The sequence below is a fragment of the Zootoca vivipara genome, chromosome 6 (genome assembly GCF_965207765.1).
Source record: "Zootoca vivipara chromosome 6, rZooViv2.hap1.1, whole genome shotgun sequence".
NCBI classification, from domain to species: Eukaryota; Metazoa; Chordata; class Lepidosauria; order Squamata; family Lacertidae; genus Zootoca; species Zootoca vivipara.
The window spans coordinates 54412474-54436511 of record NC_142589.1 but is presented as its reverse complement, the minus strand read 5'-3'; the positions used below and the strand labels follow the sequence as shown (position 1 = coordinate 54436511).

Sequence of the window (24038 nt, the reverse complement as noted above, 5' to 3'; positions counted from 1 at the left end):
GAGAGGGGGGGAGGGACACATTCATTTTTCCCTGAGCGAGAACAGACCTGATCTCTCACAATAGGCCAAGCGGAAGGGAGAGCACAGCACTTGCTCTAAGCCTGGCGGAATCTCCTGGGAAGAGGATCTGCCTCGCTCCAAAGGGCAGACAGAGTCCTTGTTGGGTGGGCGAGGAATCTGCATGAATGCCAGAAGGCTGGACTTAATCAATCTTTAAGTTGATCCAGTCCGAAAGGTTCCAATCAGCCGGAAACGAAACAGCTAGACAATAAAAGTATTCCTGCCTAGATAGCAATAGCTCGGCCCAAATAAAACCTGCTCACTCTTATAAATGTAACCAAGTGCCCCAAGGGAAGCTTTCGAACACAAAGCTTGCTCTCTCTTGGCTCAGGATTGTCTCCTCCAATAGGCAGTGGCTCTCTGCAGTCTCAAGCAGGTGCCTGGCCACTAAGCTGTGGCCTTTCCATGAAAAGAAACAGGCAGGCTGAGCCAAAGCTCAGAGCCAAGGGACAGGTCCCTCCACAAATACAAAACAAATAAATTCAGTTAAGGCTATCTGCTTATTTACCATGATCTAAACAAGCTGTGGAATCAAGGTAGTACTTGGGTTACCTGGGGCTGGTGATTGCAGAGAGCTGGGGGCAAGGAGATTTAAGACAATGCACCTCACAACATTGGGCAAGTAAGGCCAAGGGAAGCCTGGCAGGGCAACTGTTGAGAACTGGGGGGGATGATGTGCTTCCTTCACCACTCCAAATTGATTAATTATCTTACAGTTGGAAGGTGTGGGTTGAAAACTCACCTCAACAGGAGGATCCAACATGGGAGTGATACGGATGGAACTCCGCGCTATTGCAAGGATGCTCAAGAAGAAGAAGAAGAGTTTGGACTTGATATCCCCCACTTTCACTCCCCTTAAGGAGTCTCAAAGCGGCTAACAATCTCCTTTCCCTTCCGCCCCCACAACAAACACACTGAGATGAGTGAGGCTGAGAGAAAAGTGTGACTAGCCCCCGTTCACCAAATTACGAGTCCACCGTTCTTAACCACTACACCACACTGGCTCAAGGAACTGTTTCGCACCTGGGCCAAACAAATCTTTGCTGAATACCCAATGCAACAATACCTGCAGCAGCTGCTACTGGACTTCCTTAAGTAGGTTCTCCTTGCAAATTGTATTGCTTTAAGCATTTGGCCATGCTGTGTAGCAAAGGTAAAGGTAAAGGGACCCCTGACCGTTAGGTTCAGTCACGGACGACTCTGGGGTTGCAGCGCTCATCTCGCTTTACTGGCCGAGGGAGCAGGCGTACGGCTTCCAGGTCATGCGGCCAGCATGACTAAGCCGCTTCTGGCAAACCAGAGCAGCGCATGGAAACGCTGTTTACCTTCCCGCAGTAGCAGTACCTATTTATCTACTTGCACTTTGACGTACTTTCGAACTGCTAGGTTGGCAGGACCAGGGACCGAACAATGGGAGCTCACCCCATCGCGGGGATTCGAACCACCAACCTTCTGATCGGCAAGCCCTAGGCTCTGTGGTTTAACCTGCTGTGTAGTGCAAGAACGTAAAAAGGCGAAAAAATTCCAAACTGCATGGAAAGCCAGCAGCCAATAAGGCCAAACACCACAGGAGTCAACAATGGGAGAATCTTCCACCTCCAAGAATCAACCAAGCCTGACTTGGTCTGGGAAACATGGATTCAAGTCCCCACCTCCATCATGAATGCACTGAATCTCACCTTCCCACTGGTGGAATGCATGTCATGCAGGAACCAGCAGAAGAGCCTCTTCCACTGATCTTAACATATGGGCAGGTTGATATGGGAGAAGGTGTTCTCTCCAATATTTGGGGCCCAAATTCAGGGCTTTAATTGCACCTTGAAGTGGGTCTGAAATACAACTGGCAATGAGTGTGGCTGTTTGAGAGTTGCATGTGACTGACTCCCTGCTGCCACCAAACCCTGGCCATGACATTCTGCACAAGTTGCAACTTCCTGATCACCTTCAAGGGCAGCCCCACACAAAATTATTTGCAGCTGTCTATCCTGCAGATTACAGGAGCATGGATAACTGACACCAGACTGTCCCTGTCCAGAAAAGCCTGTAGTTGATGCATCAATCAAAGGCAGGCACAGGCACTCCTGGTGACTGAGGTCTCCTCAGCCTCAAGTGACAATAGCTGTTCTAGCAGAACCAACAATCCCCATTTGCTTCTTCAAGGGAGCAGGGGGTTGCAACTCTGTCCAAAACAGAGTTTTGGACCTGGACCTGGGAAACACCTACCAACAGAAACTCTGTCTTGTCTGGATTTAATTTCAATGTTTTACTCCACATCCAGCTCATTATTTGCCTCTAGGCACCAATTCAGAACCTGCACTGCCTCTGCTGCTTATGGAATGGAACAGAAAAGCAGAGCTGGGTGTCATCTGCCTATTGGAGACAAATGACAATTAGGACTCGAAAATGCTTCTTTGCTAATTAGGAAGTCCCAAAGACATGCTAAAGGGGGTGGGGAGCAGTTGCGCTTAGCACTCTCCACCAGAACAGCATGGCATCCTTGTCCTCTCCTCAACAGTTCTGAAGAGGGTCTGGAAGCCCACCCACCACTGCGAAGCCACATCCTGGCACTGTTTGGAAGCCACAGCAAGAGCAGAGCTGGCCTCCCATGAGAGGAACAGGTTGGTCAGCGTCCAATTTTATTGTTCAGAAGCGGGAAGGGTTCCTCCCTCCCTCTTCCCTGTTCCCTTGCTTTTCCTGGACCCTCATTGAAAGAGATTGGAGGGGGTTTCACAGGCTCCTTGGCAAGTAAAGGAGGCAGATGGCTGTTTAAGCGAAATTACAATTATTGGCCCGGGGAGAAGGTGGTTTGGGCACAGCTGAGGCTTCTATCGATGACCCAGACCACCACGGCCATCGGACGGTGCCCTCTGCTCACTTTTGTCCCAGACTATTGACCGCTCAAACCCTGCATTCCCCCCTCCAAGATGATAAAAAGTAACTAGAAACTTTTAAAGCATTTCTTGTCTCTTTGCCTTCCTCCCCCTGCTCACAAACACTCAATTGTGAGGAGGAAAAGTAGGTCAGGGGCTGGAGGAACAGTGGCCAGGAAAAGATCAGGCAGAGCTGCATGGAACTAAAGTCTCCAGCAGATCACAAGAAAACTGGCAGGCTGTGGTGAGCACACCAAAGATGGCAAGGCAAGCTCAGCGCACTCAGCTGTGGGGAAAGCATTTTCAGCCTGAGGGCCACATTCCCTTCTGGGAAGTCTTCCTGGGCCCACACACCAGGGGTGGGTAAGGCCAGATATAAAAGTGAGCAGCGCAATAAATGTAAATTTTGCCTTTCTACAGCAGGCTTGTTTCTGCACACTCCCCTGCATCCAGGCCAGCATGAGGCATTAGCAGAGTTCAAGGACACATCCCAGCAAGGTAAAATACTCAAAGGTAAAGGTAAAGGTACCCCTGATCATTAGGTCCAGTAGCGGATGACTCTGGGGTTATGGCGCTCATCTCGCTTTACTGGCCGAGGGAGCCGGCGTTTGTCCGCAGACAGCTTCCAGGTCAAGTGGCCAGCATGACTAAGCCGCTTCTGGCGAACCAGAGCAGCGCACAGAAACGCGGTTTACCTTCCCACCAGAGCAGTACCTATTTATCTACTTGCACTTTGACGTGCTTTCGAACTGCTAGGTTGGCAGAAGCAGGGACCGAACAACGGGAGCTCACCCTGTCGCGGGGATTCAAACCACCGACCTTCTGATCGGCAAGCCCTGGGCTCTGTGGTTTAACCCACAGTACCACCCGCACCCCGAAATACTCAAGGAGGGGTGCAAATTAAGGCTGCTGAGAGGTATATCTGGGGAGGGGTGGTGGCCCAGAGAGACAATTGGAGGGAGCTGCAAAGAGAGGCCAGAAAGGGCTTGAGGCCTCTCCACATCCCTGCAGAAACACTCAGCCCCAAGAAAAGAAGTGGAATGGGAAGGGGAACAAAGAAAGAAAATAAGGCCTTGTGAACAATCTATTCTTCCACTGGGTTATCCATTTAATGAGTTGGGTCAGCTTAACATATGCCAAAATGTAGACCCTAAACCAGATTTCAGTGTCATGGCTCGGTCCAAGAAAATATGAAGGGTGGTACAGTAATAACAAAGACAGTGTCTCTGGGGACATACACAGCGGCTTAGCTTCAGAAGTGAGCAGGCACAACTAGTCTTCAACCGATTTGGGCCAGCTTACCTCTGTGTAGTCAGACATATACCATATGCTTCGAACACATTTGAAGTCAATACCTTGAAAACATGGGTTGAAAGACAGATAAGCAGGGCTCTTGAACCTGAGCAACATTCACTCCCAACACCAAAGATACCATAAATGCTTGGATTCAAGGGTGTTTAAGGATTCCCCATTGGATCTCAAAGGCCGGAAGGTAATCTGCATAGGCTCAGAGAAGCCATGTAACACTAACTCACTCTTTCTCTGGCTCCGAATGCCAGCCCCATGACCAAAACACTGTGAGTCATGATTGGCCGTCTGCAACATGGCAAGGGATTCTGGGGTTTGTCCCTTAGCAGCCTCAGAACAAGAAGTGAAACTTTGTAGGCACCTTTTAAGAAGCCAAGGATTCCATAAATGGTTCTGGCAGCAGCATCTCCAGAAAAAATCCAGAAGTGACCACACACACGAAAAATCTGTTTGCTTTTGCTGCTATAACACATGCACTTTCAGCCATAAAAGCATTGGGATATAGGTTCATTCCCCATCTACCACCATACTTCCATGCCTGGGGTGTCCACTCCTGCACAGCTGTGAAGTGGTTAACTTCCTGCCTGCTCCAGTGCTAAACTCATTGATGCTGACAAGGCTTCTCTCTCCCTCATTCTGAAGAAGCATGTCTCAAATTCCAGGACTGAGAAAGGGAGAAAGAGAAAGGGACTGCTCCAGCTGGCTTTGGAAACCCAGAACTGCTTGCCATGCACAGGAAATTGCCTCAGCATCCCAAAAGCGAGAGGAGGGGAGGGGACCTGAGCTCTCTGCTTCTTGGGGTGCCCCCAGGGCGCTCTGCCGCCTCCTGGCTTTTGGAATCCCAAGGATCTCCCATCAGACTGTGCTCAGCGAGACCCAACAGCATTCAAAACAGCTGAAGAGGATGAGATGTCCATTCCTTCGGCCTCCTTGGCTCCAGCAGGAGCCACAAGCAAAAATCTGAGCAAAAGGGGAACACCCCACAGCCAATACAGACCGCTTGCCTGGCAGAAAGTACAGTTGTCAGAAACCCTGCACCCATTTATCTGGAGGGCTTCCTCTACTGCAATCCTGAGCCGCCAAACCTGCTCCACTGCAGCTGGCTTCCAACCAAGTAGAGTCTGGAGGGAAGACTGTCTGCAGAGGGGAAGGGGGCTTTTAAAAGTTGGGGAAATAGAGTAACTTGTGAACAGTGGGAATTTATTTCATTAAAAAATTATACCCTGCTTGATTGTAAAAGCAAACAAACCTCAAAGCGGTTTCGAAAAAAAGATAAAACAATTTATAAAAATATCAATGAGGAAATTGACAATAATTTATAACGTTCAGAAAGCTAAAACCTGCAGCAACTTTCTAAAGATCTGGGTAGGCTTATCTAAACAAGAATATTTTTAGCAGTCACCAAAATTATATAGCAAAGGTGCCTGCCTGGTGTCAATGGCAGGGAGTTCCAAAGTGTAAGCGATGCTGCACTATAAGATCGAGTGTTTATACATGAAGAAAGGGTATTATGTTGAAGATGTAACCATGCCAGTTCTGCTACTTGGAGGCCGCAGAGACCACACGGCATGCAGAAGGTTCAGGCCCAAACATCACCAGTCAAAGCTCAGGGAGCAGGGCGACAAGAAAGGCTTCCCATGTAGACATCCTGGAGAGGGAGGAATGGGAGGAAACTGAAGAGTCAGAGGAGGAGGGTGCTGGGGAGGTCCTTTCAGGCTGGGGGATGAGAATCTGAGCAGGGAAGAGTCCCAGTGGCTTGGATCGTGGTAGTCCAGATCCAGTGGAAGGGTCTCCATATTGGAGATCTCTGCCAAGCCCAAGCAATTTGTAATCTGCTGATCCATGTTGGGATTCCATAAATAAAACCTTTAGAACTTCCATTTGTGGTGATAGTTTTGAGTCTGGTGAGAAAAGCCAGGACACCCCCTCTCCCCCAAACCCTGCAGAGCTGCTGCCAGCCAGGTGGCCTCATAGGGCAGCTTTCATGTGCCAATGCACCCTCTGGATACTTGGGGAACCCTGGGCAAGAGCTCAGATTATGGCAATGAAGCTGGCATACAATTATGTTATTTCATCTGGATGTGGCTCAGCTGCCTTCATCTCTGACTACTGGCAATGCTGTCTATGGCTGATGGGAGTTCATTAATAACTGGAGGGCCACAGGAAGGCCACTCTATGCTATAAGTTTGTGGGGAAATCCCATGTGCCTAGGCACACACCACTCTGGCTCTGCCTGGGTTCTGGTGAGCCCCACCAGGCTTCGAGTCAGCAACAGACACCCCCCACTCTGGGAACTCCCAGCCCAGTCATTGTGACACACCACTCAGGATCCTACAGCAAAGGTGGGTCTCTCTCTCTCTCTATATATATATATATCAATATATCTATCTATATCTATATCTATATCTATATCTATATCTATATCTATATCTATATCTATATCTATATCTATATATATATATATATATATATATATATATATATATATATAACTCAAGACAGAATCAAAGCAAGTATTTTGAGATTCTGTACCTCCCTTCCATCCCAGTAACAGTGATGCACCCAGAAGAGGAAAAGGTTTTCTAAAATATTAATTGGAGAGTGATTTGATACCTCTCTGGACTGACTGGCTGAACAGACACACATCTCCTTGGTGTTTTCTTTTTCTAATAATAGAATATAAACTTACTCTCGCTGAATTCCAGATGCACATAAAGGAAACACACAGAAGGGAAAGGGGAGAGTGTTAACCGAAACTACTCTGGGCAGAGTTTCAAGAGGGGCCACAGATGAGTGCAGGAACTTTGCATGCACACAGTCCCAAATTCAACCTCCAGAATCCCCACTTAAATGGATCAAGTAAAGGCAGGTGGGTTTTTAATTTTAATTTTTTGTTTAATGTGCAGCCAGACTCAAATGGGCAGTTACCAAAGGGGGGGGGAGGCAGTTCAAAAATTCAAGTCATGTATGTATTATGTCAGGTGATGCAAATGTGACAACAATGCAAAAGGTAAATTAAGTTGTCTGGGCTGCCCTGGAGCCCATTTCTTCTTTTCCCACCCCCAGAAAACACCCTCCCCACAGGCACCATGGCTGCTCTGTCCTTGCCGAGTATTCATCAACGTCTGTACCCAGGAAGGAAATAATTGCAGGGAGACCCCTTTCCTGGCAAGTCATGTGAGGTTGCAAGTATTATGATAACGGCAGTGGTAATGCCAGAAATATCCAGTGTGACATTCTTAACAGAGACCTTACTGGGGCAAAGCAACATGAAACATTTCTGCCTGAAAGCATAATCACAGCACAAAATTATTCAATCTGAGCTTTGAAAAGAGGTAAATCTCCCATCTAGATTTATCACGGTAACAAGAGTCACCAGCATATTGACCTCTAAGAGGCACTTAGGAAGTCTGAGTTCTCAACTCTCTCTACAAGATCCCTCTTTAGTCGAGATGCCAAATTGCCAGCTGAGGATTTTCTCCCACTCTGGGTAGGCTTCTAAACATCACTGAAGGAGACTTTAGCAGAAAAGCATGTGCACACACACAAGGAAAATGCACTAGCGTGTTGTAGTGGTGCACACTTTGCATTCAAATTATAAGCACACACCACTGAGCAGTTTGAAATTTTCCTTAAAAGAAGCCCTAGTGATGAAAAAGTGTGTGTCCTGTCCCCATCCCCATCTAGCTCCAGCTGCCAGCCAGAGTGGATGACACTGGGTCAGATGAACCGACTGCTCAATTCAGCGTAAGGCAATTTCATGTATTCACAGGGAAACGCTTGTAGCTTAGTGAGAGAGGATGGGTCCTTAATGCCTTCAGATGGACCTTAATGTCTTTAGTTTTATCAGGTTGCAATGGTAGCAAATGCCTTTTCCCGAGGCCTTGGAGGGATGCCAGTGCTACTGGGAGGAAGAGATGCTGGACTAGAAGGCTGACTCAGAATAAGGCGGGTTCAAGATGATTTAGCACCTTGCATATGACAGCATGTGTCATACATCTTATCAGGAGAGGGTGGGGGTTCTTTTCCCCAGCTTCTCCTTTTGTAAAAAATAATAATAATCAGAATACCTGATCCTCAACACCCATGTACAGCCTATGCGGATTTCCAGAAACAAATAACAAGAATAACAATCTTATGCTGACAGCATAATCTGTTACTGGAACAGAGGAAGACACAGACATCAACTTCAAAGGCTTACTTTGCCCCCAGCCCTGTCTGGGGTGGGAGGGCAGGAGGGAGTCATTCATTCTCTAACTGCATAGCCCCACCCCTTTTATCTACATAGTTCCAGGTTGGGTTCCATTTCTTAAACCCGTTTATATATCAACAGACATGATCAAGCTTTTCCTGGACTGCACCACTTCAGGCTACGGGGCGGGGAGGAGGCACCAAAAGGTACAAATGCTCCCTCGTGAGCACACATACCGTATATCCCTGCCGCCCTGCACAGAAAGGACAGCTCAGCTTAACAGCTTCTGCAACATAAAATCCTTTAAAAGAGCCTCCCTAAGTCTCATTGAAAAATGTTTAATTAAAAAGATACAGCAAAAGACTGCAATCGTTTCATCCACCAAACAGGAATAAAAATATTAACATGGGGAGGAACCATATTTTAAAAAGAGAGGTGTGTTTATATTTGCAGGCAGGCAGGGGTAAATTTGTCTGGTTGTCAAGGGCAAAGTAGTATGGGCATGGGGGAACATGCAATGGGTAGAGATTTTTCTTAAAGCGGTATAGAAATGAAATAATAATAATAATAATAATAATAATAATAATAATAATAATAATAATAGACAGAGGGACACACACACACCAACTGTGTGGTGTGATACCACCCAAGGCTGCTTCCACACTGGGCATTTACTGTGGGGACCACATTTTGTTCATCCCTGACCTTGTACTTTCCTGGCTGAGCTGTCTTTCCTCTCCCCACCCTAATACCTGTGCAATCCCCCATAGGAGGCCGCTCACACTGCTATTCAGGCCAGTCAGATTCATGCCACTTCCCAGTTTGCTCTAGCCATGCCTTTTTCTATGATCTGCCTCACCACTCTAGAAATCAGCTCTATCACTTTAACCCTTTCTTGCCTTTTGCACCCGTTATTTCTCCTTGCTGTGGTATTGGAATCCTGATCGAAAGTGGAGGGAACTTAGGCAAGTAAACCAAGCTGTATGGCAAGGATGAGAAACTTTTACAACCTGAGGACCATATTCCCTTCCAGTGGCCACATAGTTAATCATTTATGCATAAATCAACTTCCACACAATCGTCTTAAGGTCACGTGCAATTAAAACAAAAAGAAGCACAAAACAATTTTAAACACAAAACAATACAAAATAGACACCCACGGCAGAGACATTTGCATCCAGCTGGAAAGTTTGTCAGGATAAAAGCTGTCTTCGATTGTTTCCGCAAAGTGCAGATAGTGGCAGCCTGTCATATCTGGACAGGGACAGCTAAAAGCCCTGTTTTGAGTTACTGCAGACGGGGCACTTACATGTTTGTATCAACACTTTAAACATGTTAGCAGTGGTGGGACAATGAGCAAAAGTGGGCCGAGAAACAAAAGATAATTCTACCCTTGTACAGTAGCCTTGTACAGTAGCAAGCTAGAGCCAGCGTGGTCTAGTGGTTAAGAGTGTTGGACTGGGACCTGGGAGACCAGGGTTCAAATCCCCACTTAGCCAGGAAGTTTACTGGGTATGACCTTGATTCAGTCCCTGCCTCTCAAACTAACCTACCTCACAGGGTTGTTGTGGGGATTGAATGAGAAGGAGGAGAACTGTGTATGCCACCTGGAACTCCTTGGAGGAAGAGAAGTCAAGGAGGGCGTGTGAAGCAGGGTTGGTGAGGGGCGTGGCCCGAGAGGATGTGGCCTGACAGAGAGGCTCAATTTGGCTCCCCCATCCTTGCTATACACTACTGTATTGGGAGCATGCAAAAAAGGGAAAGACGTATACAGTACAGTACAGTACAACACACAAATCAGTGTTCTCCTCCCAGAGGAAGCTTTCCTTGGGAGCCTTCCACTGCTCCCTCTCGTCTATCTCCCTCTCCAGCAGCCCCAGAGAAACAAACTCTGGGGTGCAGGTTCTCCACCTGTTCCATCCTCATAGCTTTAGCCTCTTAGTGTTTAAGCACTGTTTAAACACAAACTTCTTGCATCCCTATCCCAGCAATTTGGCTGGGGGCCCTGGAAACTTGGATTGCTTTGGTTTAAGAGTGCCGATATTGCCCCAGAGGCAGGGGGAGAGAGTGGGGAGTGGTGCAGAGTGAGGATTCCAGTGCAATATTAAATAAGTACATCTCCCCCTCCCACCCCCACCATGGTCCATGCCAATTTCTTTAATAAAATAAAAAAGTACAGTGTTAAGACTCCAGAAGTTTCTATACAGGATGCTGGGCTTGCACTGTCGGAAAACAGGAAGCAGAAACTGGAAGAGCAACCAGATTTTCATTTGCAGAAAAAGTAAATAAAGCACTGTCCCAAAAGAGTCACAGCTCAGCAGCCTGGAACGGTCCCATCCAAGTGAAGAAAAGTTGCAAGGAAGCGAGGAGGAAACCCAGAGCTTAGCCTGAGCCAAGGCTCAGCAGAGCACAGCCCAATTGATGATACCAGGGCTCAGCCCTGCAGCACATGGGAATGAGAGAATGCCCCTGAGCATTTGCAGAGTGATTCCCCACTCATCAATGAGAAATCACAGGATTGGCCAGCCTGATTTCCAGAAGTGCCTAACAGGGAGATGCAAGACTTTTAGAAATTAGTCAGCCAACTCATGGAGTTGCGTATGCCAGGAAAGAAACCAACCCTTACCATGTACTGAACCATCACTTCAACCACAACCAACCCCCAGCCAAACAAGTGGGGAGGCAACAGCCCTGCCCTATTGCTGCCCCTCAGCAACTGGTTCTTAAAGGTACACAGTCCTGGAACATGGAGGCTCTACATAACCATCATAGAATTGCAGAGTTGGAAGGGACCCTGAGGATCATCTAGTCCAACATTATAGTTAAAAGTCGTGGAAAGACCTCTCCTCCATAAATAAAACTTCCAGATCTTCCAAGTGACCCTATTTTCCAGGGATGTCCCTGATTTAGAGAAACCATCACAGTTTCTGATTTGATCCCAGAATGTCCCACTTTTCCATAGGATGTCCCTATTTTCATTGGAGAAATATAGGGGGTATGGAGATATCTGATCCCTGAGCCACCTTTTTAAAATCCCTATATGAGATTGCATTCAATGTTTAATGTTTTATTATGTTTTTATATATGTTGGAAGCCACCCATAGTGCTGGGGCAACCCAGTAAGATGTGTGGGGTATAAATAGTAAAATTATCATTATAGGATGGGACGTCACTATTTTCATTGGAGAAATGCTGGACGGTATGAAGCCCCAGTCGGGACTACAAATTTTGCCTGTCCCCAGTACCTGTGAGATAATTGGAGGGAAACCCACCCATTTTACAGATGGGCACAGTACACCCAATTTCTCCATATAATCTGGATCTGAAAGAGGAGCCTTTTTCAGACTTAGAATGTAGAGAAGCAACTCTGAATCCAGGAGCTTGGAGACCAATATTTGTTTATGTCTGTCTCCCACTCCTTTTTGCCTAGGGAGCATCACTCCCCATACAAGTTCGGGGAGGGTGTGTGCAGTCTTCTCCTTCGCATGCTGCAGTATTCCTCCCTCCCTCCCACAAGAGAGTAACTCCTGTGCCTGCTTTATGAAAGGAGTCCAAAGCTCTTTGACAAAACAGCATCACTCAGGTTAACCTGGCACCAGGGCAAAGCTACATGGTAATTTATCAAAGGCATCAAAAGCTCAACAGTTTAATGCAAGATAGAAGCCAGCGATTCCAGAGCTCCTTGAAGCAAGAGATGAAGGAAACAATCAGGCTGCTTGTGGGAAAGGGACAGTTTGGGACAGTGACTCAAGAAGCACATCTTTGGAAGCACACCTGCTTACTCAACGCTGCACCATGGAGTTAAGAAGAGAAACCAAGACAATTGTGCTTAGAAGAGATAAAAGGGAAGGCATACCATACAAGAACTTGCCAGATATGTTGAGTATACGTACCACAAGCAGCGACCAGTCTTTGAAAGAGCCTTTCAAAATACAGTCTGCCTGGGGACACAGGTACCAGCAGATGGAGTTAGACCAGGGCCTCTGCTCTTCACATCAACCCTCGTCCATGATTCCCACTGAGAAGCCTCAAGCAGCCAGTGGCTTCCCACACCAAAACTGGCCCAAGGCCTACCCTGCAACTATAAGGGATCTCAGGTCTGCAAGGCTGCTTTGGCGAAGCCACACCCACCTGCCATACACCATATGACATCAGGTGTGATAGGGTGGGTAAACATGCAGGTGGGCTCTAAAGGGGGGATTGCAAGCACTGCTGACTGGCAGCACCTGCAAAAACCTCATACATGGCACCCTGTAGGCACAGACAATCAGCTGATCATCCCTGGGGGCTAAAACAGGTCATTTGGCATCATTGTGATGTCAGGTAATTCGTCAACCTTGGCCTGTGAGGGCTGGGGAAAGCAAGCTGGATCCAATTCTCCTGTCCTGGCCTACCTTCAAAGGGTGGTTGTGAAGGTTTTGTGCACATGAGCATCTCTTTCTTTTATTGGTTGCAGCTTGTTCTGCTGTAACACCAGCAGCGAACTTCATGTCTGTACTATTTGCCCAGGAGGATGTGTGCTTGCAATTTACTCTGAAGTCACCAGCACCATCATTTTCCATCAGGCAAAGAGAAACAGCAGTGAACTGGCGCAAGACCTTCCAGTAGTTAAGTCAGACCCAGCTGCCCCTGGTCAAGCACAAATCCTATGAAAGAGGGGCACATCTGGTCATCTAGCTGCTGGTGCCAAGGCACCCCAAACCATGCTGCACATTCAAGGTTTTACACATCTCAGTGTGCAGAACTGAGTGACTTTTTTGACCTAAAACCAGAGACAAGAATACAGGTCAGCTTTTGACAATTTTGTGCCCTCTAGATGCTTTGAACTAGCATCATATGGCTGTGTTGCCCAGGGCTGATGGTAGCCATAGTACAAAACATTTGGAGGACAACAGGTTGGTGAAGGCTGGTCCTAGCTGATGTCCTGGGAAGACAGCCTTGAAGAGCTCCACCCCAAATCGGTAGCTTCTCAGAGTCTGGAGACAAGGAGCTCGCAGCCCAGCTCACTGTGCACCTGTTCTCTGCTCCCAGTTGATTTCAAAGCAGCCCCAATTCTACAAGATAAATCTCGCATTCACTTCTTTAGTTTTATTGGAAAACTGTGTGTTTAGTTCTGGGCCGACATAGCACAAGGTAGGCAATGGGAAAAGAACCTTCAAAGGGAAGTTAGCTCACTCGACAACAGACACACCTGCCAGGATCTGCAAATCCATCAGCCCCACACAATTGGGCCAAGCTTGGGAGGTGTGGGAAGCCTCTTTGCTGCTGTGCTGGAGGGCTGGGTGTGTGGGGGCCCCACTGCGTTGCTTCACCACCAGCTCAGTGATGTTAATAAGCCCAAGCAGAATTAACAAGCACAGCGAATCAATTTCGCAGCCTGCCAAAGGCAAGGGCCTGGAGGAGAGAGAGGGGCAACTCTCGAGCAGAGAGCATGTTCAAGGTGAGGTTCAGGAACATAGGAAACTATACTGGTTCAGACCATTAGTCCATCAAGCTCAGGATTGACTACACAGATGGGCAGCGGCTCAAGGGACTGCACTAGGAGTTTTCCCAGCCCCACCTGAAGATGATGGAGACTGAGCCTAGCACCTCCTGCATGCAGACAAGGTGCATAACCAGTGAGCTACAGCTCGTCCCCTAAAGAGTTGCTGCAAAGTAAAGCAAAGACAGGCATTTTTGCTGGCTTCACAAAAACTAGTCAACCATGTGCCCAAAGGGGATTTAGTAAGGAATTGTTTGTTGTAAGAAACCTTTTTGGCTCAGATTTTCTCCCTTAATCCTGCTCTCTTGTCCCTTGTTCCATTGCCAAACTTTAATACACAACTTTAGGCAAGAATTGGCAAGGAAACAGCACCAAGAACCCAACTGTGCAGAGGTACCAACGGCCATTGCACAACAAATTAATTGGGCATCCTGGCAACCCAGAAGGAGATTCGACAAGCTGCAGGCCAAGAGGAAGAATTGTACAAGCTGAAGGGGGCTTAGGGGGTTTGTAGCCAAACCCCACAGCACAAGGCAAGGACACCCACCCACCAGCTCCACCCACACTAACTGTGATGCAGAGGCCACAAGCAGAGATCAGCTGCCGTCCCAGAGCACTGCCCCTGCAAGCCATGTAAGCAATTTGCTGCACAACAATATCTGATGGAATCCACAGCTAACAAAAGGGAAATTTTCAATTTTTAAAAGAAGTTTGCCAACAGAGCAAGACTTCAGCCCTCCCTCATATCACAATTCCCAGGCTAGGGCTTGATCTGTCCAATCCATGTTCATGACCCACTTCTGTGGAAGAACAGAAGCAGCATGACACACCATGCAGAATCCTGCTTCCTAAGAACAAAGGTTCCTGGAGAAAACAAGCATCTAGCCCCTCCCATGCTTGAAAATTAAGTGAGCAAATATGTCTAGTGAAATTTCAAAAGCCAAAGGAGTTCCCAAATTAGGATTTCAGGTGGTTAGAGAGGACACTGGCGCCCTGTGGAGTTCCTGACAAGCAGAAGCAGTATTATGTCAAATCATGAAAACTGCAGTTTCGCAATGTAAGCAAATGTGCATCTTTTTTACAGAGGGCAAAGAACCTAGCTTTCCAGAAGACACAAAACCATAGCCCCTTCCCACGCTGCCTACTGGGCCCCACTGGAGGCCCCTCTCTTTGAACATGCAACACCAGAAGCACCTTCACACTCAGTGAGGTTCAGCACTTAATTTGGAGAGGCAACGGAACAAGCCAATTCTCAGCGCTTTTGGTCTCAGGCCATCCAGTAAATCCGCCAGGGAGAAGAGATCAAAGGCTTCCTCAGTCTGCTCCTAGCGATGCACCTTCCCCTCCCAGAGCAAGCCACGCCAAGGCTGTCAGCAGGTAGGAATTCAGGCAGCATGAAAGGAGGAAGGGGGGGCTGAAGATGAGAAGGACGGGCCATGGCAGGCGCCATCCCTAGAGGCAGGATGCCTCTCCTTCCCCAACCAAGACAGCCAAAGAATCTCCAAAAATAGAGAACAAAACATTCCCACTCAGGACCCAAGACTTCACCACCGAAGCAACCTGAGAACTTTCAGAAGACAGGGTATTTTTAGGGATGCCAACAGAGCGACAGGCCAGCAAGGAGATGCTGAGGCACTCCTCAGCCTGAAAGCTGTGCAGCAGGATGGACCAGCAGAGCATCTGAAGATGGTGGGACGGATAGATGGCTTCCTCTCTCGCCACAACAAGAGTCAAGTGCAAAGGTATTGGCCTTTCCTATATTCCAGGTTGCGTTGCAACAGCCCTGTGCTGCAAGCACAGCTCACCCTGGAAGGCAGGCCCACACAACTGGCTTCCCTGTAACCATAGCTCAGCAGTGGCCATGTGATAGAACCCAGAAAGCACTTAATAAACCCCACATTACACTCTTATCTACACCACTTGTTTATTCCACATTCATTCTGATTTGCTTGCACGAAGCTTATGAGGAGGTTAGGCCATGTTTGGTCTTTACTGACCATTCATTCAGATTTGTTAGAAGGTAATTATACAATAATGCACACCCATCCTGATGTGCTTGCAAGGTATTCACCTGTCTTTCCATTAATTAATTAATCATTCATTCATTCATCCCATGCTCTTCAGTACATTTTTTCCTGTCACTTCCTAACTGCAAAAAGTCCCGGTTTGTGTGTGTGTGGATTTGTTGTACTAGGACAATTGAGTCTCTTAGGACACTTTAATTGCACAAACCTAGATTTCTGGTAGGCACCTGAATTCCTCCCACACAATAATGAGAGTCTGGATACTTTTGACTACAACGCCCATCTACAACAGCTATGCTGGCTGCGACTGATGGGAATTGTAGTTGTTGTAGTTGTAGTCCAAAATATTGATAAGTTACCTGGCTGGGGAAGAACTGTTATTGAACGATACTGTTTCAGCTTGGGGGGGGGGTATTTTGGCCATTAATTTTGGCAGCCAGCCAATTCTAAGAATTCTTAGTTCACATAGAGTAGCTAAAAACTCTTAAAGGTTTCTCTTTCTTCTCCCTCTCTCTCTCCTGGTGCATTGGACAATATGCTTAAATTCAACTGGAAAAACCTAGGTTCACATTCCATTTCAGCTGGTGTTCACTGGTAGGCTTCTGTCCCAGCCTAGGCTCCCTCAGCCCCCATGTCAAGAAAGCCCAACTATGATATTTCAGTATGTCCCAAAGTTTGAACCATCAGCATCCAGGATGTCATTTTTCAAGTTACAGGGAAAAGGCTTGGCGTGCAAAGAACAGGCAATGCAGCTGCTCCACCTAGAACTGCAGCACTTAAAATACAGCTTCCTTCCCACCCACTGCTCAGGCAAGGTGGGAAAGGTGCTTCAACGCCCAGCAACACCAACCTGGGAGGTAGAAGCGCTCACCAGGCAGGGAGTGTTGCCACTTCTTTAAGCAGAACAGGCCACTTGCTGCAGGCTGAGCCTCTGCAGGAACCAAAACGCTCACCAAGCAAGACGTTCTCCTCCATCACCACAAAGGAATTATGTTTATCATTGCAGGGCGAAATGGAGCACAGAGAGTTGGGAGGGCGAAAGGAGCAGCAGGAGATCAGCAATTGCAGCAGGGCCGGGGGGGGGGGCCTCCAAATTGGCTTGGGACCTAGCAAATAGCTAGGCCACTTCCACCTCACTGCAATCAGAAACATGGGCATCTCTTCCTATTTCAAAGGGCAAAAATCACAGACCAGTGTGACAACTGAAGCTCTTGGGCAATATGCAGCAATGGGAGCTTGAATGACAGAAGCATAGCAGAGGAGGAGGAGATGGCTTTTGGTATGAGCGTTCTTATGATGTCATCGACCTCAGTCCTCTCAGTGGAGAGTGACTAGGCAATACTACCTCTGTGCAACACACAGCATTAACAGCCTAGAGCAGGCATCCCCAAACTGCAGCCCTCCAGATGTTTTGGCCTACAACTCCCATGATCCCTAGCTAACAGGACCAGTGGTCAGGGTTGATGGGGATTGTAGTCCAAAACATCTGGAGGGCCGAAGTTTGGGGATGCCTGGCCTAGAGGATCAGCGAGGCAATAAAAAAATAGGCCCCACAAAACCACTCAATACAGTATATGCAATGATGAATGCTGTTTTGGATCAAAGAGTTCAGTTTGCAGGGATGCCTTGCAAATTGGCACAGTAGATAATGCCATAGCTTTTGATAATTTACCACACAGATGCTCCCCCTCTTCACAACCACCCACTTTTCTCTCCCTCTTTCTCCATTCCAATTTCAGAGCAGTACAGTTTACATCACATTGCCTGGATTACAACTCACTTCTGGCTGGCTAGACTGGAGCAGCAGGTCCCCACAGACGTTGCTTAGCACGTGAACACAATATTATTATCCTTTGTCAGCAGAAAGGGAGACAAGGCTTCACAATCGTCTGGAAAACCTACCCGACTGGATTTCCATGCTGCCCAAGATCCAAGCCACCAGCATTTGCATGTGAAGAATACTTTCTACCTCTACACCATCAGGGAAACAGTGCAAGGAAATTGGAAACACCATAAATGTGGGGTGCAGTGTGGATCGATTCCAGAGCACCAGAGCAACCTTTGGCCTTATATAGTTGCCTACAGACAGAAGAACAGAGTAAGCTGCCTTCTATCGAGTCAGACCTTCAGACCATCTACTTCAGCATTGCCTACTCAGACTGGCAGTGGCTCTCCAGGGTTTCAGGCAGCTCTTTCTCCCAGCCCTACCAAGGGTGCGTGGGGGATTGAAGCTGGGATCTTCTGCATGCAAAAACAGGTGCTCATCCACTGAGCTATGGTGGCTCTTCCCAGAGGCTGTACGCCAACCTCCCCTGCCACAATGCAGTGGATCCTGGGGCATGAGGCACTACACATTTTGGCCATGTCAAGCATTTTGCTGTGCCCTCTTCAAGACCAGCAAAGGGACCTGCACCCCCAGGTCTTATTTTGAACAAGTCAGAGGCAGTGAATGAGAGAATTCACTCCTTTCAAAGTATTGGCCCCAGCCCTGTCAAGCCCTTCAAGGCTTGGGACCAGAGTACTTGGAACACCTACCTCCAAACATGCTTGCCTTTTCTCTAAGACCACTGAGCTATAGCCCTCCCCCTAAAAAATAAAGCTTTTAGTCCTCATGGACTAGATTTAAACTGGAAGCTGCCTGATCAAACCACTGGTCAATTTAGGTCAGCACTGTCCACACTGAATAGCAATAGCTCTCTAGGGCAGACATACCCAAACTTCAACCCTCCAGATGTTTTGAACTACAATTCCCATCATCCCTGACCACTGGTCCTGTTAGCTAGGGATCATGGGAGTTGTAGGCCAAAAATCTGGAGGGCCGCAGTTTGGGGATGCCTGCTCTAGGGTTTCAGATGGGGAGTATTTTCCTGGCCCTGCCTGGAAATGCCATGGCAGATTGAACTTGAGACCTTCCACATGCAAAGTGGATGCTCTTCTATTAAAACTATGGTCCTTTCTTTTCCTGCTTCCACATATACTTAAATATTATGTTCTGGCATGTTATCTCTGTGAGACACACAGAGAAACATGCAACTACACAGCCAACATAAATATCACAAATAAATAAAAATGTAAAAGAGAGTGGTGGGCCAGCTGTTCCTCTCAAGGCTGCTGGTCCAAAGGGCTGATCCGATGTCAGACCCCCATAGCGATCAGTGCATAGCTCTGCTCATTAAATTAAAAGTGCCATATAAAAGTGATACGGAGGAGGAGCTTTTGTATATTCCGAAGGGGTGACAGAAGAAGATGAAAGGAGAAAAAGTTTCTCCTTTGCTGCCTTACTTGCTTTGGGACTCAGATGCACTCAGTGGTTTGAATTCTACACCCCCCACACCCCCACCCTCTTTCTTTCGCAGGGTCATTTTCCTAAAGGCTGTCCAGAAGAGAGACTCAAGCAGACAGTGGTCCATGCCATGAGAAGCGCAGTTCTGGCTAATGTGACATGCTGGTTAATGAAAACCAATTGCCGCCCTGGAATTCACAAGGGGGCTCAGCCCAGCTGGGAATAATCTTGTTTACGATGCCGGCCTAGCAAAGGGAAATTAATGTTTAAGCTGTAAAATCCATCCCCACCCCCTTTTCGTGTCTGTCTGTGCGTGTATGTCTCTTCCAAGGATACGTTCAGTCTTTGCTCATGAGGGCTGTACATACAACGAAAGAGAAGCCCAATTTGTTAAGCTAAGACCAAAGACGGATTTGCTTCTACTGGTGTTCCCTCCCCTCTTTCCGCCTAATAATGCAAAATAGATTTTCCTGTCCAGAACAAGTTTGCCATTCATTTCCTTCCTCTCCCCCACCCCATAGACAATTCTCAGTCAAACGTGTGTGTGTGTGTGTGTGTGTACACTTGTCTAACTTGGCCTGAAGGTGAGAGTTAATGTTGACTTTCAGAAAAAGTTTTAACCTCACCAGACAAGTTTCAGCGCACCCTGTTAACTCACTCACTTTCAATTGCCATCAGATAAGCCTGTTGTTTAAAGGGCAGTGGCTCACATCACCCAATGCCCTTTGCATTACCAGCCTGCTAGATCTGACCGGGGATCCATCCAGCCCAGAATCCCATTCATGGCCACCCAGATACTCCCTGCTCGGAAGCTCAAATCCAGGGCATGAAAGCATCAGGCATCACCATCAGCTTCTCAGTATCTGTCCCCATCAGCACCTGGTAGGCAATTGTCTTAGGAAGACCATGACTTTCTCCAGGTCTTTCTTAAAGGAACAGAAGGCACTTTCCTCATCCAACCTGGCAGAGAAATCCACTTATAATCAAGAGCAGCAACTGCTTAAAAATTAATTTGAAGGCCTTAAAGAAAGAGCCTGCCATTATTTATTCAGTGTGCAGCATTTTACATCATAAGATAAAACAAGACAGGCACCGCACCCCCAGAAACGTACAGTCATCACCTCTCAATCTAGTGCCCTCCAAATGTTGCTGGATTACAACTCCAGCCAGCCCCACGCAGCACAAGTCAATGGTCAGGGAAGATGGGAGTCAGGTTGGGGAGAACTAGCCTAAAGTGACAGCAGAGGTAAAGCTAACAAGGGTTGAACCATGGTAAGACAGTTGGGGATTCAGCAAGAGAATTGCAGGGGAAATGGAAGATTTGAATATGGGCTAGGAGAGAGAGTTGGCACCATACAGACCTTCTGGGAGCACACTGCATTAAGAGGATGCTGAAAAGGATCACTGATTTAAGATTTGCCACCAACAGCATATAAGCTTTCAGAGTTTGCATTGGGGTGCTCCAGCCCCACAACCAGAATGTTCAGCAGAAATTAGGCCGTCCCTTTTCTCAAGAAAAAGCAACCTAACTAGGCCTGGCAAATAATACCCCAGATGTTCAGAGGCACCTAATCTGTGACCCTCCAAACACTGCTGAACTACAACTCCCATCATCCCAGCCCATTGGCTGCTGGGAAACAGAGTCCAAATCACTCGGGGGGGGCACCTGGTTGGGAAAGGCTGTTTTATTGAAACTGGAAGCTATTTGACAACAACCCTGAAATTTGCTCTCACCATCTACGAAGAACACAAAGTTCTGAAGCTGGCAACTTTGTAGAGCAGCTACCAGATACTGTCTCACATGACCTACGTTTCTTATGCTGTTTTCCAGCACCCAGTTCCAGTCTGTACAGTTTGCAAGGTTGTTCTTGAGGGCGTTTTTCCTCCCTTGCACTATCTATCTTGAGAGTGACGTCTGATTAGGGAAGTGAGCTCCAGCAAAGTGCAACTGTGCAGTATGGCAAGGACACCAAATCAAGGCAGCAACCCAGCCAGTTTCCCAATGAAGAAAAAGAAGTCAGTTGAGTTCAGCAGTGATTTAGACAAGCAAGCACTCAACTCTCCAGCAGCAGATTTAGCAGGACAAAACATGTGTTTCATTGTGGATTTCCCAGTTTTTACTTCCATCCCCCAATGTTGTGAAGTCTGGATACTGCATAGAGAGCTATTCCTTGCTTTTAGCATTTTTTTTTAAAAAAACAGAAGATGTTTTGAGCAGGTGAAAGGATTATAGTCATTATGACACTCACACACCTGCCATCAAAAACTTTAGCACAGCTATGCCTCCCAAGTTTATGGGGGAAATGGTAGGCTTGGAAGCTCTCTTGTTGCATCTTCCAGGTCCACTTTCCCTCTGCACGGACTTCACCAATAACACACAGGAAGCCGTCTTATACCAAGGCAATTCATTGCTCTGTCTAGCTCATTGTCTACACTGACTGGCAGCAGCTCTCCGGGTTTTCAGGGCGGAGTCCTTTCCCAGCCCAACCTGGAGATGGCTTGGAGAACTGAACCTAGGGCCTTCTGCACATGCTCTGTGACTGACTGGCAGCCCTTTCAGCAAAGGAGCCTCCCACTCCAATACCCTACTCCCCCGGAGGTTCTGGACTACAACTCCCATCAGCCTCAGCGAGCAGGTGATGGGAAGCAGAGTCCAAAACACCTGGAGGAAAATCAGGTAGGAAGGGGCAAAATATACATACGAGTGATGCTAATAATGTACTGCATACCTGCAGGGTCAAACAGACAGACAAGCCACATCAAGGAAGAAAAGAGAGTCTACATGGGAACGTACACACCCACCGCCCGTGCAACCCACAAACCACACTAGAAATCACACGGGCCGCCACGAAGGAGTCTCGACAGCAATTGGCTTTTGAGTTCCTATGAACCCTCCGCGGTGATCTGAATGGAAGGGCGTGTAGGCGCCTCGTTGTTGTTGCTTTAGCGGCAACAAAAGTTAAATGGAAGGCGTCATTCTCCGTTCTTCTAAAGAGGAGCAGCCAAGCGGGGCAGGGAGAGCTCCCGAGTCCTCGGGTGGGGCAAGTCCAGGCGCTCCTTTTGCGAGAGACCCGCACGCGGCTCGCCTGCGGGCCCATCAACAAAGGGAAAGCCGCTTCTGGGCAGCCCTTGGCTGAGAGGCGGCGGAGGACCGGGGCCGCTCTGGCCTGGAAGGATAGAGCGGGAGGGGGCGCAGTCCTCCTCCGCCGCCGGCAGACACACACCCCACCACCGCACTTCGGCGCGGAGCCAGCAGGCAGCCCTTCCCCGGCCAGCCCGAGAATGCAGGCGAGGAGGAGCTGCGCGAGGCAGGCCGGCAAACAGCGTCCAGAGGCAGGAAGGGATCTCCAAGGCAAAGAGGCTGCAGGGAGGAGCCAGTCGGACCGCGGCCGAGCCCCCCAACGCGCACTAGCCCCCCACCGCCAGCCCCGGACCAGGCTTCCCCGCCGCCGCCAGGAATTCTGACAGCCAGGCTGGAACCCTCTCCTTGCCCCCCCCCACTTTAGCATCCTTCGGCGCCTCCCCCGCCCAAGCACCCTCTCGCCCGAGGGGGGCCCACCTGGGCCGGGGTGGGTGGGTGGGTGTTATTAAGGCAGCCCAAGCGCGGGGACTCCCGCTCAGGGAAGGGAAGGACAAGGAAGAGGGGGGCGCCCGACCGCCGGTGCCGCTCCCTTCTCCGAAGTAGCCGCGAGCCCACCTTTGTAGCGCTCCAGGACATCCTCGTAGGCCTGCACGAACTCCTTCTCCTGGCTGCGGTTGAGCGGCATCTTGCCCGGCACGTAGCCGGCCATGGCGCTGCCCGCCCCGGACCGGGCCAGACCAGCTGGCGGGCGGGCGAGGGAGGGAGCGGCGATCCCTTTGTGCCGAGCCTGGTGCCTGCTGGCTGCGCGTCGGGCGAGGAAGGCGAGAGGCGGCTGGGCGCTGGAGCTCCGCGGCGTCGGCGTCTCCCTGCCGCCGGCTCTGCTCCTACTGCTTGCGCCTGCTGCTTCTCCTTCCTTCCTTCCTTCCGCCTCGTCTCCTCCTCCTCCTTCTCTTCCCGGCCTCCCGGCTCAGGCTCCACCCGCTGCTGTCAGGGAGGCCCAGGCCAGCCCCCGGCTCGGAGGCTCTCCTTCTTATTCTGCCGGCCCGGCAGGAGCCTGCTCAGCCCGGCGCAACCCGAGTGGTGGCGGAGGCGGAGGCGACGCCCGGCGGGCGGCCGCAGAACTGCAGAGGCAGAGCGAGGGCAGAATCCGGCCGGCGCCACTTGGAGCGGATCCGCATCAGGAGCTGGGCTGGCCGGGAATCAGGTGCGACCACCGAACCCAGAGCCCGGAAGGCATGGCGAGAGGCCCCGGGATGTCAGGAGACCTGGCGATGCAGGCCTCGAGATCCAAAGAGGCGCGTGGAAACGGCCAGAGCTAGAGGCAGAAAGGGAACCGGAACAGAAAAGGAAACTGGATCCGAAGAAGAGCAGATGGGCGGGATGCGGACCCAGAAGGGGTTGGTTGGATTGCCTCCATCCGCAAAAGAAACAGAAAATTATTTGGGGGGGGGGCAGCGGACAAAGAAGTCAGGAACTCACCCCAGATCTAAATTTGTAGTAGACCCTCCCTCTTCCTGATCCACTTCCCAAGCCCTTTTGCTGCTTTTAGGAGGAAAGGCAAGATGGTGCAACACTCAATGCACACCCACTCCAGTCCTTGTAGGTGATCAGGCTGTTGAATCTAACTTCTATCCTGGTGATGTCTGTCCTCCATCACACCTGAGAGCTTGATGTGGCATATAGAGGTCTGCCCACCCTGCCCTCCTAGCATCCACCTCAACTCAGCCAAATGGCAGG

The 24038-nt window shown here is 48.9% G+C and overlaps 1 protein-coding gene across 4 annotated transcripts in view; it reads right to left on the bottom strand.

Moving 5' to 3' along the window:
* MACF1 (microtubule actin crosslinking factor 1) overlaps positions 1–23240 on the bottom strand; it is a 292907-nt gene extending 269667 nt beyond the window's left edge. For 2 of the 4 annotated variants that reach the window (XM_088672217.1, XM_088672219.1), the window contains exon 1: positions 22917–23240. In XM_088672217.1, the coding sequence (XP_088528343.1) occupies positions 22917–23010 (94 nt within the window). In that variant the 5' untranslated portion in view covers positions 23011–23240. Of the gene's footprint in view, positions 1–9182; positions 9214–22916 lie in introns of those variants that run through there. The other 2 variants (XM_060275855.2, XM_088672215.1) reach the window with 2 other exon arrangements.
* Positions 23241–24038: the final 798 nt, after the last annotated feature.